Here is a 17778-nt window from a genome sequence, read left to right on the forward strand (position 1 = left end):
ACAGTCCTCTCATTTTTCTCAGAAAAAGCATTGACAAAATTCAACACCTTTTCATGAAAATTACTCAGCAAACTAAGAACAGGAGGAAAATTACATAACACAATAAAGGCATTTATACAATACCCACAGCTACTATCATGCACAATAGTGAAAGATTGAAAGGTATCTCTCTATAATCAGGAACAAAACAAAGATACCTGCTTTCACCACTTCAATTTAACAAACTTACTGAAAGTTCTGACCAAATCAATTAGGAAAAATCACAACAGACTATTCTGCAGAAATGGAAAAACTTATCCTGAGATTTATAGAAATTGCAAGTGACCCCAAACAGCTAAAACAATTTTGGCAAAAAAAGAAGAAAGTTATGGAATTCACATTTTCTAGCTTTAAAGCTTAATGTAAAATGATATAAATAGAAACAGTGTGCTATTGGCATAAGAAAATATATATAAGTACATGGAAAATAATTGATAGCCCAGTAATACAACCATATGTCTATGGCCAATTAATCCTTGGCTATGGTACCAAGACCATTACATGAGGGAAGAATAGTCTGTTCAGCAAGTGCAGGAACAACTGGATTTCCAATTCCAAAAAAATGAAGATGGGCCCTTACAATATAAAAAAAATTAACTCAAAATGAATCAAAGACCTAAGTATAAGCATTAAAGTCATACATATCTTAGAAGAAAACAGGAGTATATCTTTATGACCTTGGTTTTGGCAATGTTTCTTGGGTATATCAACCAAAGCACAGGCATACAATAAAATAAACCATTGATAAATTGAACTCCATCAAAATTAAAAAGAATTTCTGCATCAGAGGACATAATCAAAAAAGTTAAAAACAAACCACAAAATGAGAGAAAGCATTTACAAATCACATATCTAATAATCTCATACATATGAGAATGAATGGTCCATATCAAAAAGACCAGAAACAATGAGTGTAGGCAAGGGCATAGAGAAAAAGGAAACCTCTTATACTGTTGGTGGGAATGTAGACTGACCCAGACCCAAATCTACCATACCATCCAGGACTTCCACTACTAGGAGATATCTACTCCTAGGTGTCTACCCAAAGAATGCCAAAACACTATTTCAAAGGGATACATGCATTCCTATGTTCATCAGCACTATTTGCAATAGCCAAGTTAAGGAACCAACCTAAGTACCCAACAACAGATGGATGGATTAAGAAGATGTGGTATATATACACAATGGAATATTATGCATACATATAAAAAGATGGACCCTTGCTATTTGTGGCAATATGGATGGAGCTGGAGTGGATTTTGATAAGTGAAATAAGTCAGAAGGAGAAAGACAAGTACTGGATTGTTTCACTTATATGTGGAATGTAGAGAAACAAAGGGTCAGACAAAACCTAACCAAAAAGAAACCCTAGAAACCTGTAAAAATTGGGAATACCAGAGTGGGATGGGGAAGGCAGAGAGTAAGGTAGGGAGGGGTCCCAATGGGCTATGATGGGAAGACTATTGGTTCCCTGGTGGTGGTGTGGTGTGGTAACATTCATATACAGTGTTGTATGCCAATGCTTCCCCAATAAAAATTTTAAAAATAATGAAGATGTAAATTTTATGTGCACATGTACATTTCCACATATAAAAATAAAATTATGTACTTTCTGAATTATAGACTATACAAATTGAAATATGTCTTTAAATATAAAACAAAATAATAAAAATTCAATACTCAAAGAGCAAACAAATCATTAGGGTCTAGTATTGAGAATATATCAATAATCCAAACAACTCAACAGCAAAAGTTGTCAAATAGCAATTTAATAGTAGGTAAAGAACTTAAAGAGACATTTATCCAAAGAAGAAAATCAATAGCCAATTAGCACATGTTAAGATGCTCAGCCTCATGAGTTATTAGGGAAATGTAAATCAAAACCACAAAGAATTGCACTTAACACTTACTGGGGTGGCTATAATAAACAAAAACCATAAAATAAATGTTGGGGAAGATATAGAGAAATTGGAATCCTAATATGTCACTGGGAGAACTGTAAGATGCTACAGTCACAGTTCTTCAGTTAAACATAGAATGATTACTCACCCAGAAATTCTGCTTCTAAATATATATACAAAAGAACTGAAAATAGTCTAAAACAGATACTTCTACAACAATATCTACAATGGCATCACAATAGCCAAATGATAGAACAATCCAAATGTCTATCAACTGATGAATAAACAAAATGTGGTCTGTCCATACAAATGAATATTATCAGTGTATAAAAAAGGATAAAGTACTGATTTATCAGTACTAAAATATGGTTAAACTTGAAAACATGGTAAGAGAAAGACATCAAAGACCATATATGGAATGATTCCATTTATATGAAGCATCTAGAATAGGCAAATATATAGAGACAGAAAGAGGAGTAGTGGTAGTAGGGTGGGAAGCTTAGGGAGGGGACTGTGAAGCTATTGCTTAAAGCACAAGTGGTTTCCTTTGGGGGAACAAAAATGTTCTGGAAGTAGACAGTGGTGATGGGTGCACAACACTGTGAAAGTATACTTTGAAATGGTAAATTTTGCAATATGTGAATTTCACCACATTCAAAAAATTTGAAAATTCAATTAGAAAACCTAAAGGAATGGGAATGAATCCGGAATTGAGGTAAATTTCCTCCCATCACCTGAACTGGAGGTAATGATGCCACTTTTACAGTTTAGTACTTCAATGAGGGGTTGAAGTTAAGTGCTTCCTTTGATTTATTTCTATCCTAGCTTAAGTGGAATATGCTGATTAGGATCTACCAATATGGAAGGCGTTATGTGAACACAAATTCATCAGAGATACATGCACTCCTGGTGCTTCCCCAGTAATGGTGATGAAACCTGCTTTCATACAAGTCCTCAGTAGGCTTTGTTTAGAGGTGGATGTGTCCTTGAGAAGGTGGTGTGCTCCTGTCTCAAAAAATGAGCAGTGTCAGGAAGAAGCTGAGATCTGAGGACTCTTATGTTGGAAAATAATAAATATCCATATTTCTGTTAAGAAGCTATTCCTGCAAAACTGATACATGTGTAACTACCAATCAGCAGGAACTTGGAGAATATAACAAATAATTATAAATCTGATTTTTAGATCTTGTCAGTTCCGGCTGGGTAGGAACTGTAGCTGACACCACAACAAAGTCAAAAACAAGTATTTTTATAAAATTATTTTTAAATTACTCTGGACCATCTTCAATATGTAAATCTGACAGGTTCCTAAAGAAAAAAAGGTAGGCCAAAGTTCCCTTTGCTTCAGTTAAGGCCCAAAATCTACCACTCTGTACCAGAATTCAAAGCCTCAAGTGGTAACTTATTTCACTTGTTGTAATCTGAACAATAGGAAATGAGAACCTCTTGGACTCAAGTGTATTCCAGACCTACCTTTGAGGGATCAAAATCCTTACCTTAGTTAAATACACTATGTAATGAGGTAAAATAACAAGAATAAAAGAAACAACAAAAAAGGGTTTCTATCCTCAGATTTCAATGAGATAGGAATTATACTATGAGGTAGGAGTCCTGCATAATAAACTCTATTCTATTCGATTATAATAAATTATTCTTTTTTCTTCTGCAATCCACATACATCCCATTTTTAAAAGTTGGCTTCTCACTCCCTCAACATTTATGCTGCATCTACTGCTGTTGAGAGAGACCCAGTGCTAGAAACAAAGTTGCCTTAAGACAGTCTGTCCTTGCCAAGCTCATGGCTTCTGAGATGATCTTGCCATGTAGACACATTCTCCAACATGACCAAATCCAAGCAGGAATCAATAAAAGAAAAATAATAAGGAAATCTTCGAACATTTGGGAATTAAACAAAACACCTCTAATAATCCATGGGTTGAAGAGAAGTTCTCAAGAGAAATTTTTTAAAAATTTAACAAAATGAAAAGGAAACTTCAGTATTTGTGGCACCCAGTAAAAGCAGTGCCAAGAGGGAAATTTATTCCACTAAATGCATATATTAGAAAAAATGAAAGTCTCAAGTCTCTAATCTAAAGTTATCACCTGAAGAAATTAGAAAAGAGAAAGGGGGAAGAAAAACCCAAAGCAAACAGAAGGAAATTAAAAAGATAAGAGTAGAAATCAGTGAATTGAAAACAAAAAAAATAGAGAAAACCAATGAAACAAGGAGGTTGTTCTTTGAAAAGAATAAAATTAATCTCCAGCAAGATTAACAAAGAGAAAAGGGAAGACATAAATTACCAACATTAGGAATGATATAGCATAGCACTACATGCCCCACAGGCAATACAAACAACTCTATGGACATAAATTTGACAACAAAGTAGAAATGTACCAACTCCTTGGCACAACTATCTAAACTCACAATTTGAAATAATTTTAATATCCCCCAAACTATTAAGCAAAATTAGAAAATGTCCCCCAAATAAATGTGATGTCCCAGATGGCTACATTGGAGAGCCCTACCAAATATATTTTATTAAAGACAACACCAAGTCTACATTATCTCTCCCAGAAAGTCAAGAGGAAATTAGCCTACCTGATTTCAATACCTATAATAAAGTAATAAAGACAATGTACATTGGTTGAGGGAGACACATATAAACTAAAGGAATACGCTAGAATTGAGAATCAAGAAATAAACCCACATAAACATGCCCAACCAATTTTTGTCAAAGGTGGAAAGGAATTCAATGGGAGAAAGAGACTTTCAACAAATGGCACTGAAGCAACTATGTATACATAGGCAAAAAAGGGAAACATAGCCCTAAGTCTCACACCTTATACAAAGATTAAATCAATGTGGGTTACAGACTTAATAGTAAAATAAAATACCTTGGTTTTTCTACTTTTCTCTCAGGATTATTATGGTTATGTGGGGTCTTTTGTGTTTCTATTGTGGCTATTTGGGGTCTTTTGTGTTTCTATACCAATTTTAGAATTATTTATTGTATTTCTTTGAAAAATGCCATTGAGGTTTTGATAGGTATTCATTGAATCTATAAATTGCTTTATGTAATATGGCCATTTTAACAAAGCATATTCTTCCAACCCTTCAACATGGACTATCTTTTCATTTTTGTGTTTGTTTTATTCTTTTAAAATTGAGGTGTCATAATCCCTAACTTCAAACTATACTACAAAACAATAGTAACCAAAATAGACCTACAGATCAAGCAAATAGAGTTCAGAAGTAAACCTATCTGTGATCTACCTATCTACCTACCTACCTACCCACGTACCTACCTACCTAATTATCTGGACAATTGATGACAAAGGAGCCAACCCCTTGCAATGGAGAAAGGAAAGCCTCTTCAACAAGTGGTGTTGGGAAACATAGACAGGCTTATACAAAAAAAAAAAAAAAAAAGAAGAAAGAAAAACAAGAAACTAGGTAATTGTTTATCACCACATACAAAAATTAATTTAAAACAGATTAAATACTTTAATGTAACACGTGAAATTGTAAAATACATGGACATTGACCTCAGAGATGTATTTAGGAACTCAACTCCAGCGGCAAGGGAAATAAAAATAAAGAAATGGAACTAAAATGCTTTTGTACATTAAGAAAATGAAAGCATGTAAACAAAAAGGCAAGCTACTCATTGGGAGAAGGTATTTGGACATCATACATTCAACAAGGGTTTAATATCTAAAATATACAAAGAATTCATAGAACTCAACAACAACAAAATAAACTCAATAATGGGAAGTAGACCTGAATATACATTTCTCCAAGAAGATATAAGATGACCCACAGACAAATGAAAGAAATGTTCAACATCACTTAATATTGGGGAAATGCAAACATGATGAGATATTAGTTCACACCAGTGAGACTGGCCTATATCAGAAGGACAGGAAACAAGTGTTTCCAGGGTATGGCAAAAAAGGAACCATGGGGTCTCCCTGGTGGTGCAAGGATTAGGACTCAACCTATGGGGCAATCCGCAGCCACTGCAGCACAGGTTTGATTCCCAGCTGGCCAGGGAGCAATCCACATGGCGCAGCAGACCCCTCCTGACTCGCCCGCTGCTCCCCTCAGCAGAGAACTTCAGTCAATCTGCCTGTTCTGTTCCCCACTCTGTCTCTGGTGAATCCTCTCACCCCCCACGCCTCTGGCCTGTATCCCAGCTCTTGCATACATAAATAAATCTTTAAAAAAAAAAAAAAGGAACCATGTACACTACACTGTTGGTAGGAATGTAAATTGGTATAAAATGATATAAAGCTTACTTAAAAAATGAAAAATAGAAGTATAGCATAATCCAGCAATACCACTCCAATGTAATTATCCTAAGAATATGAATACACTATTATGAAAAGATTTATGCGCCCCAATGTTTAGGTGCATTATTCAAAATGGCCAAGACATGGAATCAACCTAAATGATTATTAACAGATGACTGGATAAAGAAATGTGGTATATATACTCAATGGAATACTACTCAGCTATTCCAAAAGATGAAGTTGTGCCTTTGCAATAACATGGTGAGTAAAATATCAGAAAGTAAAAGATATTTACTGGATTTTTTACTCATTTGTGGAATATAAGTAAAGAAAATAAACTGGTGTTTTGGTGCTGGGCATGATGTGATAACATACATCTGAAGAAGTATGAACTGATACCTGAAATCATATACAGTATTGTAAATCAGTACTACCTCAATTAAAAAAAATAAAGAAAGAAATACCATATGATCCAGCAATACGACTCCTAGGTATTAATTCAATGCTGCTATTTTCTTAGCAGCATTTTTCATAATAGCCAAAACATGGATTCAACCTAAATGCCCAGCAACAGATGCCTGGATAAAGAAGTTGTCGTGCACCATCAATAGACTACTGAGCTCTTGAAAAAGATGAAATCTTGCCTTTTTTGATAGCATGCATAGAATCTGAGTTGATTATGGTAAGTAAAATAAGTCAGGAAATGAAAGCTAGGTACCAAATGGTTTTACTCATATGTGGAATATAAATAACCAAAACAAATAAACTGGTAAAATACAATAAAAATAATTCTTAGACTTTTTTGTGAAAAATACAGTAGCTACTAGAAGGGCATGGGAAGAGGGGGTGGACTGGGTAGAAAGTGTCGGTTTGATAGTGTGGTGGCCCTGGAGCTTTGGTTGAGGGGCTGGTGAAGCATATACACATAATGTTGTATTCCTAAAAAAATACAGTATGCTAAATCAATAAACTTTCATTAAAAAATGTAAAACAAAATTATACAACTTTTTTAGGGAGGAAGAACAATATCTGTGGGATGTAGGAATAAGCAGAGTGCTTAGACTTGATACCAAAAGCATACTCTATAAAGAAAAATTGTTTAATTTGGATTTCATCAAAATGAAAATTTTTTTCTGAGACTTTTGAGACTGATAGGATAAACTATGTGGGAGAAAATATTGTAAACCACATATTTGACAAGAGTAATGTCTGGAATACATGAAGAATTCTTGAAACCCAACATAAAACCCCATAAGGAATCCAATTAGAAAACGGACAAAAAGCATGAAGAGAACTTTCATGAGAGAGGAAATGGAAAATGAGCACATGTAAAGATGTAAAATATCATTAGCCAGTAGAGACATGCAGATTGAAACCACAATGGGCTAACAACAACAAAAAAAGTGAGAACACCAAATCCTGGCTGGGATGTAGAAAAAATGGGTCACTCACAACTCAGTTTGCTGGAGGTAATGGAAAATGGTGTGTCTGACAGTTTGATAGTTTCTTATAAAACCAACCATAGTACAAATTTGTGAATATACAAAAAACCATTCCCTTACACTCGTTAAAATAGTGAAGTTTATGTAGTTGTACTATATTTCCCCCATCCCAAAATCAGATAAACCTGAGCTAATGTGAAATGCAAATTGCCAACTCACAAAATCATGACTTTAATTATTAGGTATTATTTTAAGGAAAAAACTCATCTAAGTAAATATGCAACTAACACATTTATGTTCCTGGACATTTATCCCATAGCATTGAAGACTCATGTTCACACAAAACCTGTACACAAATACTTATAAGAGCTTCATTCACAACAGCCCTAAATTGGAAACCCAGGTATCCTTCAATAGGTTGAGTAGCGTAACAAGTGTGTGTTACATTCATACCATAAGTGACCACCTGGCAACAAAGAAAAAGAAACCATTGATACACGAAACAATCTGGACGAGTCTCTAGGACTAATCACCAGAGAATTAAACTGAGGCAAAAAGGTCACCACCAAAAGGTTACACACTGTATGATTCATTTATATACCATTCTTGAAAATGACACAATTATAGAAATAGAGAACAGATTAATGGTTGCCAGGAGTGAAGGAGAGGGTAGAAGTAGCTACAAAGATAACATTAGGAATCCTGTGGGGATGGAAATGTTCTGTATCTTGACTGCATCCATGCCAATTTCCTGCTTGTGATACTGTACTACATACAGTTTTGCAAGATGTTATGGGGGAAACTGAGTAAAAAGTACATAGAATCTCTCCAGTACCCATCACAATTGCATAGAAGCTACAATGATCTCAAAGTAAAAGTTTAAATTAAAAAATCCCTCTTGGTTTGATGTATTTCCTTTTATTTTTCATTTATCCACAATTATCCCCTTCTAAGTCAAGCTGCATTTAAGGGGGGAGGGGGAGACCCTCATCCATCTCCTGCAGGCACACTACTCCAGGGAGCTCTGTCCACCACAGGCAGAGCCATCTGACCTCATTAGTGGAGCAGGCACAGCCAAATTTGAATGACAGCACCGGCACACATGGAAACCATTACCTCATTCCAGGCCTTGCAATGAGGTAGTGAGGCTCTTCTTAAACAAGGCTGAGCCCCATGGGCCAGTCAGTGAGCCTATGAAAAGGTCAGGTTGCAGTCACGGGGCTGATAGGAACAGATAAATTAGCAGGGCACCCGGCTGACCCAGAAAGGCCTCCGTGAAATGCTGTGTGGTGGGTTGAAAAGCCTCAGGTGTAATGGAGCAAGTGAGGAATGGTCTGGGCTCTGCATTTCCTCACAGGGGAAAGGGCATGACAAAATAATACCTAGCCAGTCAGGAAGATGCAGCTTTACAAGCACAAAGATCTTTCAAGTTCTGTTTCCACCCATTGGACTATGCCATTTACTTGCTCAAGATCAGATACTACATTCAAAGACCCTCTCAAACCCAGTTTCCTAAGCTTCCCATCCTCCCTCTCCTTCAGCAGCATGACCTTTCAAGCCATTACTGAGACACTGAAATAGTTTCCCACTGCTGGGCCTTTGCACTTGCTTTCTCTTTACCTGGAATGTTCTTGCCATTCTGGGCCTCTCCTCAGTTCACGCAGAGCTACCTCTTTAGACCAGCTTACTATGTACACCCCCCTCTCCACCTCACTCCACACATGTGGCTTGCTTTACTTTTCATTATCACTCTTTCACCACATAGTTTGTGTTTATTATCTGTGCTCTGCACTGGAATGTAAATTCTATGAAAATTGAGCTTTCTTCATTTATAGTTATGTGCCCAGCAAAAAACAAAAAAACAAAACAAAAAAAACTCCAGCGCCTAGTGCATAATAAATACTCAAGAACTTTGTCAAAGGATTGAAGGATCAAAAAGAACAAGCAAATTTCCAGGCTACAGAACTACCAAGTCAACATTTTAATTTTGCCAAAGAAGAGTGATTACTTCTTGGACAGACACATATTCTGGCCTTTAAGAGATACTTTCTTGTACAATGGAAACCTTGCAGGTTTCAGCCCAGGTCCAAAGTTCACTTACATGTGAAGCTTGAAAACATGGCCTTCTTTAATGGCATTAATTAAATGAGGATGCTGTTAGTCTTAAGGTGACTCTAATGCTGTAATAGACGATGAGAGCAAACTGAAATCTAACAAACCTGTAAATATGTCAGGGTTACAAAACTGAAACCTAAAACAACCAGTCACAACCAACCAACTAGCTTTAAACTACAGCCAATCAATCATTTTCTTAGTTTGCATCCTTTTCTCTATAAGTCTCTCCCCAAGCTCCTGTCATTGGAGTGTCCCTACCCACTTCTGGTTTGGCACTTTCAGATTCTAATCAATATGCCTGAGTTATCTTTTAATAAGGGACACATGTAAATGTGATAAAGATGGGAAGAAAATAACTCAGAGGGTAGGAAGGCAAAGGTGATTTTAAAAGTGACCTTCACAAATAACTGGAACAGAGAAACAGCACAGGGTGCTAGCAACAGAAAGTAGTAAAGGAAAGTTTAAGTAAAGTGCTAAGGACAGTTTTTAAACAATGAAGCCTATTGGGCTAAAATATAATTTCCCAAAAGTACAGTTAGTAGCTTTGTTGGGTAAAAAATTGAAAATTAAATGTGACTTGACAAAGCATCTAATATGGGATGGTAAAGACATGGAGTAATGACTTGAGAGTAATTTTTAATCAATTACATTCTTTGAATGTGAACTTGCCCTTACACAATAAAACAAATTTATCTGTGGAGTATAGCTTTCATGATAATTATTTTCTTTGAAAATAGCAAACTTTCTAGTAGACCCACTAAATGGGCCCAAATTTATTACAATAAAATAACTTTCCTTGTACCATCTCTCTTCTTTCCCTAGTATCCCCTCCAATACATGGTGAGGACTGGGTAATCAACATCTGACTTCACAAATTCAAATAAGCATCCAAACAAACAGAATAATTCAAAGGCAGCCACAAGGTGCCCCTGACTCAATTGTTGAAGTAATTAAAGAAAGATGAGCCTCACTACCAATTAATCTCCTAAACACTAATTAAAGATAATGAGGGATCAAGGTTCTTGGCACAGACTGACCTCTGTGTTTTCCTGGATTCACCAGCTGGCTGAGGGCTGGGACAGGACTCACGGAGAGGAAAAGCATAAAGTGGATGCAGGTGCCTTATTCGTGTCTCTCTCTGGGAAATGCACCACCCAGTTGGTGGGGAATACAATAAACTCTCCTGAATTATATGGAGGAAATTTTGCAGAAAACCTAGGGTGCTGATTTGTTTGCAAGACTTTAGACTATGGGTAAGCTACACAAAGTTCAGCCCAGTCATGGAGAGAGCCAGAAGACTTCAATAATTGTTTTTCAAACTGCAATGCTCTCTTCATGTTCTTGAGTTGTTTAGAATCCTTTCTGGAACAAGGCAGGTTATGTGTTAAAAAATCATAGCAGGAGAATGAACTGGTGATCCTGAGGACTCTGGAGTGTAACTGTGCCATCACTACATTTGGAAGTATTTTCCATCATTTTTGGCTAAGATCAAGTGTGGAAGTATTTTCCCCATATTCTTCTTCCACTTCATCCCACGTGGAAGAACGTAATATTAGCAATTAAGTTCTAGGTCCTTGAATAACATCCTTCATTCACCATTGTTTCCTTATAACATTGATGAGAAAAAAAATCTTAGCTCACATTGAACTAAATGACATTATTTGAGGACCTGGTTTCCTTATACATCATTTTACCTAAAGTCACAGTTTCCAAGGAGCTATCAAAGACATTCAGTGAGAACTTACTGTAATTTGTGTGCACTTGAAGTGCCTCCCTATTCCAATGAATGTGTGCTAACCAGGATGTAGTATAGGGCCTACACATTCTTCCATGTCATAAATATAGTAACTGCAAACGGGAGACTGAGCTGAATGATTAGAAAGTATGAGGTTGCCATCCTTATCACTTCAGAGTTAAGGTGTTCCCCTTTGCACACAGGTGTTGTTGCTGGGTGTTTTTACGCTCAGAGCAGATATGGCAACCAAGTCATGCGATACTGCCAGAATAGGCCTCCAGCTGATCTTACCCAGAGCTAGATGTGCAGCTGGGTCGTCCTCAGTCACTAACCTGTGAGATGTCCACTGATCAGCAGTGGCCAAGTAATTAGGTTAACTCTCCGAAAAGTCTCTTGAAGTATGTCTGCATCATCCAAAAAACTAACACATGCTCTTTAGAAGATGACTAACCAGTGGGTTTTCAAATTAGCAATGTGATGAGAATAAGTGTGCAGTAATTTTTCAAGTGAGGTCACACCAGCAGAAATGTTCTATGTGAAATAAGCACATCACAGATGCCTTTTTAATTTTTGTGTTGACTGTTGAGAGTTACGGTGTATGGAAAGGGAATAATTGGCTACCTGGTGCTATTTGAAGACTGCCCAATTGAAGAACTAGATCTGCAGTCCAGGTTGCAATGGGCTAAGAAATATCACCCCATCTATTTGGCTGGTGGCCATGGGTGGTCTTGGCAGTGTATCAAATTCTCTGTCTTCAAAGAAGTGTCTTCAGGGTGGAGATGGGGAGGGAAGCAACACCACATAGACTTTGCCAGGGTCTTCTTTCAATACTTTTAAAGCAGGGTTTACTGAAAACTGATAAGCACATGGATAGGAAGGGCTCTTTGGAGGTCAGGTCCTTGTCTTCTTCCAGGTAAAACAGCTGCTAAACATACCCAGTATTTCTGGCAAATCACTACTTTGAAAATATCAAAATAAGATGATTGTCCATATCACTGCTTGCTCATATTTTCCAGTTTGGAGAAGAGCTCACATTGAAGACTCACCTGGATCCCACAATGTGAGGCTGTCCCGACAGGTCTAGTCCAGTACTCTTAGTACTTAGCTGTCTGTGGAAAGATTCATTGCAACTGATGTTGGGATAGTGTTGTGAAAGACATGGTAAAAAAAAAGAAAATTCACAGGGCATGAGAGAGGAAAACACATTTCCCTTTCCTTGCCCAGTGGGGGAAAAAAACACTGTGGATTATAAGGATTTTAAAGAATGAATTGAATGGCTGAAATTAGTTGTTCCTATATTATTGCTTGACTTTTCTCTGGTCATCCACAAAAATTATGAAATAGGATCCTCAAAACCTCAATTTATCTCCAGCACAATCTGACCACTGTACTTCCTTTCAGAACACCAAATCTGAAAGTACAGAACACCAAATCAAGTTCTGTCTCTGGGAGCAATATTTCTAAGATAAAGAACGAAAGTTTTCAGGACATTAGTATATGCCCTAAAAATCTTAAGTAAAATTGACATGTAGGGAGGGAGGTGAGGCACACCGGAAGCAGGTATGTTAATGCTCCTAGCAACATTCTTTTCTTTCTCTCCCCTGCTGAGGGTCCCTCAGAAGGATACCCCAGCCTTCCTTCACGGATGGGTCCTGGTAATCCAAGCCTAAACCAATCCACTGTGGCATTCCCCTGACAGTAGGGATTGCCTTGGGATGGCCCCATGAAGCAAAAATGCACCTGTTAATTGGTCATCAGAGGCAAAGTATCCCCCTTGCATGGGCTGGGATCAAGGGTGCATGTGGGATGATTTCCCTGTGATCATGACAGGTGGGGAGCAGACTTAGTTTTGAGTATTGGGAGCAAAATGAAAAGATGGCAGGAAACTGGGTCCTTGATGACATTCCTGTCTAGTCCATCATCCATGTCTGTGCTGCAGCAGGGCTTTTAAATTACACAAGCTGGCGGCTTCAGGTATCCTGAGGGCAGTTTAAATTGGGGCCTCTGTAATTTGCATTGTAAGCATCCTCTACTGATATAATCCTTTTCCAAAATAAGAACCATTGGCTCAATGATAGACTTCAAGGAACAAAGAGTATGTGATGGGGAGGGTGAGCAGGGAGAGTGAATGAAGGCATATAGAGAAGACAGAGAACTTGGCTATTTATTCCTGGCCTTGTGACCTTGAGGTACACTTAGCAATTATTTTTGAAAGTACAATTTTTAGATGTAGTTCATAATAGTAATCTAGTTCTTACCTTATTCATTCTTATAACCAGCAGATATTATCACTAGTAAATGAATAGCTACTTGTTAGGTCTTGTATTGGAAATAACATTCCCCACATTAGTAGAGCCATGAATTCTCCAGGGGTAAAGGGTACTTTTTGTCAGTCCAAGAGGGAATCATTCTACATCTGCACATTTGATTGCTTAGGGCTTACTTGAAAGACAGTTACTAACCTATGTTTTTCTTTTTTTCCTCAAAGAGCATATGAAGTCACTGTAAGAAAACCTTTCCACAATGTAAATTGTCCTGGCGTGGGGGTCAGGGGGGTGACTTTCAAAGATTCTCAGATGAAATACCCACATCCAAATACAACCCTGCGTGGGAGAGGAATCCTGGGAACATATATGCTTTATTTTTCATGGAAAACCTGCCAAGACCTTGATTAGGAAGGCCAAGTGGCTCTTTTTAATATTCTACACTCATAAGATCTCATTCTAGAATTATTTCTTATAAGTGAGGCTTTCAATGGCTCCCTGTGGCTTTTATAATAAACCCTCAATATCATCACAGGTCATATGATTTGACCCATACCTTCTTACCAACCTAACTTCTCACTGCTACTCCACACTCGTGGTTCATCACACTGAACTTTTCATTTGTGCCTGCATAACGCCACATCTGTAGAGCTGTTTTGTGCAAAGGTTTGTAAAAGTTTGGATGTTAAACAGTTAATGACTTATAGAAAAAAAATGAAGGAAGCATTATGTCCTGCAATGCTCACAGATGGGTGGACACAAATTATTAACTCCACCAAAATTCCATGGTTCGGTTTTTCATTTGTTGTCATTTCATATTCTTTTATGCCCATAGATGGTGGAAATAGATAAGAAAGGGTATTCATTATGTAAATGTGCATTATGTAAATGTTAATCAATTGTTAGAAGTGTGAAAATATTTGCTGCTGATACTAACATGAAGGTACCATAGAAAATCAATGGATAAGCAGAAGGTGCATCTCAGAAACTACGTGACATTCCTAATGATTTCATAACTTGGACATACTCCAGTCGAGTTATAAAAGAACAACAGTCAGAGAACATGAAACCTATGCTTGGTATAAGCTGCTGTGCTCGAGAGCAATATAAGGCAAGGGATACAGTGATGACACAACTATGAAGTCAACTTGATGGAATGATCTGGTTATATCCTTTGAGAATATTACATACAAATGGGAAAAAAATTCTACAAGGAACAATAAGAGTTGAGGATCTAAGGCACATAAATGATCTGTCTGCTGGGCCTAATAGAACAATCCCCTCAAGATCCTCACGAAAATTTTTTATCTGGAATCAGACAGTGCACTTTGCCCAAAGACATTCCTTATAAAACAGCACAGATACAAATCAATTGTTTTTGAGAATATATGTGTATTTTCATTTCTAAATGTTAAAGGAACTACAGTGGAAAACTTTAAGGAATAGCAGAAATGTGTTCTTCAGCCAGTCATATTGGGATTGCATGACTTATGGATGCAAGAAGCAGAGGCCAAAATGGAGAAGTGTGTAGCTGCTGCATTTCCCTAGATTATCAAATAAAAAGATCACTTGCATTTTACCTTGAAAAGTAATTGTATCTCAAATACTCTAAAATACAGAACCTCTGTAGATGTTTGCTCAAAGAATACAACCAATTTGTCCAGCCACTAAGCACAACATGGTTTGCACAGCGCAGCCCGCAGCCTCTCTGCTTTTGAGAGCTGTTCTTTCATCTTCTGCACTGCGTGAAAGGCACTGCAGGAATTGGGAGCATGCAAAGGCCTTTGTCTCCAGCCTGTGGCATCTTGGACAGTTCTTCAGTTTTCAATAGATTTGTGGGGATGGCAAAAAGATGATAGCTTGGACAATGAACCCAAAGTGCTCATGACAAAAGTGTATTCAACAAGTTCCTGTCCTCAGTTGTCTAAAAAAACAAACGCATTCTGAATAGTAGGACTTAGCCAGGAGGATAAAAGGTCTGGGTAACATACCAACACTTTAAAAAACAGAACAGCTATCATTCTAGAAATACCTTGCATATTTATAACTTCTTCCATCTGAAATGTTGTCTATTTCTGACGAACTGGCAAAAAGAAATATATGGGACAATTAAAATTTTTTTATTCTGTTAGTAATGAAAGTTGTATTTATGAGTAAATTCAATGAACACATGTAAAACTCTTGCTGAAATTATACTTTTTAAGTACCAAAATTTTAAGTTATTCATTTTATATTTCCAAATTAGATCTATAAAGCAATATTAACGTAATTGTGTTTTGCTCTCTCTAAAGTGTACAATTTTATCAAAGGCTTCAAATTTTTGAAGAATACATGCATCTGAATTTTTGACTAAATGGTAATATGAGGGTAATATATGCTTTTAAATTTATAGCACTGTTTACTATTCTATCAATCTCTAGTAATTATATTTCATTTGATCTACATTAAATATTTTAAAAATATTTAGCTGAAATAAATATTCCATATAAAACATATATAATCTTAATATAGTAAAAACCATAGACATTTTCAAGTTAACCTGCTTTTGTACAGATCTCAGATGACAGGTTCGTGTATTTGACCTTACAAATAGTTCAATTATTAGAAAAGTTATATGTTGCTATTTTTAAAAAGCATTCTTAGGTAGCCATTCACATAAAGTAATATTGGCAACTAGCCTTTTCTGCTCAAGTGCATTGCTTGACCCATACTCCTGTCTGCATAAGGCAGTGAGTAATAAGAGAATAATCAAATTATCACATGCTGCTATTTTAGAGTTTTAGTGCTGACTTGCATAATTGATCATTTCTTTATATAACATATATGAATGAAGAAATTTAAGCATATTTATTGATAGAAATGATTTATAGTAATGTTTATATATTATTTAATGACACATAAAATCATTACATAACTAATGTGTAGTACACATAAACATTTGATAATTTAAGCAAATCTATATATATTAAACATAATCAAGATCACAAAAGAGTTACAGTCTGAGGTGATAAGGGGAACTGTGAAACACGGCTAAAATTGGCAACTAATTTTTGTACATTAGGGCTTTTCTCAGTACAGCCAAAAGAAAAGAGAGAAAAAAAAATGGATATAGAGGTGATATAAGACATCTGTCCTCCACAACAATGATTTCAAAATTTTGTCATTTGAAAGTCACCTCACCATCAACTGCCTTTAAAACAAATACATGTATTAACCTGGACTTTTATAATACATTCATATAATAAGTACTTTGTATTTTATATACTGGGATTTTACTTTTAATTTTGAGAATGGGATTCTATGACTTTAAAATGGCATGGTAATCACATATTCTAGAAAACTGAGCAATGCATTGCTCTTGCTTTAACCCTCCATGACTCCTGTGACTTAAGTCCTGATCCCCTATCTTGCCCACAAACCCTGGAGTCATTTTGGCCTGGGTTCCCTTAGATGACTTTGCCACAGACTTTGCAGGCACCAGCCAGACCAAGCATGTTTCCCCCTCTGGTCTTCATGCCAACAAGCTGACTAAGCTCCTTTCCAGATCCTGGTTTGGTTGTCTGAGTGTTTTATGTAGATCGCAGTTTAAGTGTCACCCTGAGAGGATTTCCTAACTATTCAAACCCAACCATTCACTCTCCATTACACACCTCTGTTTCATTTCCCTCATAACAGTTCTCACAGATTGTGTTTATCCATTTGTTTATTCACTTGTTTACTCATTGTCTGTTACTCTCACTGGAATATGAGCTCTAATACAGTAGGAACTGGCCTCTCTCCTTCTATGCCTCACTCTGGCCTGGCATGGCCTCAGTTTTCAATAAATGTATGTTGCATAGATGAATAAATGACCTGTCTCACATTAGGCCTGACATTGATTCTGTACCACCTAAGGTACTTTAAGTCAATCTTAATTGCTGGAGAAGCATAAACATTGAATAACCATATTATCACTGCTTTGTTGGAAAGGAAGATGAACTGGGACTCAC

General features: G+C 36.7%; 1 protein-coding gene across 3 annotated transcripts in view; it reads right to left on the minus strand.

Annotated features, from left to right (window-relative positions):
* ATP8A2 (ATPase phospholipid transporting 8A2) overlaps positions 1-17778 on the minus strand; it is a 591448-nt gene that overhangs the window by 13732 nt on the left and 559938 nt on the right. For 2 of the 3 annotated variants that reach the window (XM_054701459.1, XM_054701458.1), the window contains exon 36: positions 15822-15872. The exons of the other annotated variant lie outside the window; for it this stretch is intronic. In XM_054701459.1, coding sequence (XP_054557434.1) covers positions 15822-15872 — 51 coding nt within the window. The remainder of the gene's footprint in view (positions 1-15821; positions 15873-17778) is intronic. 3 annotated transcript variants of the gene reach the window in all.

This window comes from Talpa occidentalis, unplaced genomic scaffold (assembly GCF_014898055.3).
Source record: "Talpa occidentalis isolate TD23 unplaced genomic scaffold, MPIMG_talOcc4v2.1 talOcc4.5, whole genome shotgun sequence".
NCBI lineage: Eukaryota > Metazoa > Chordata > Mammalia > Eulipotyphla > Talpidae > Talpa > Talpa occidentalis.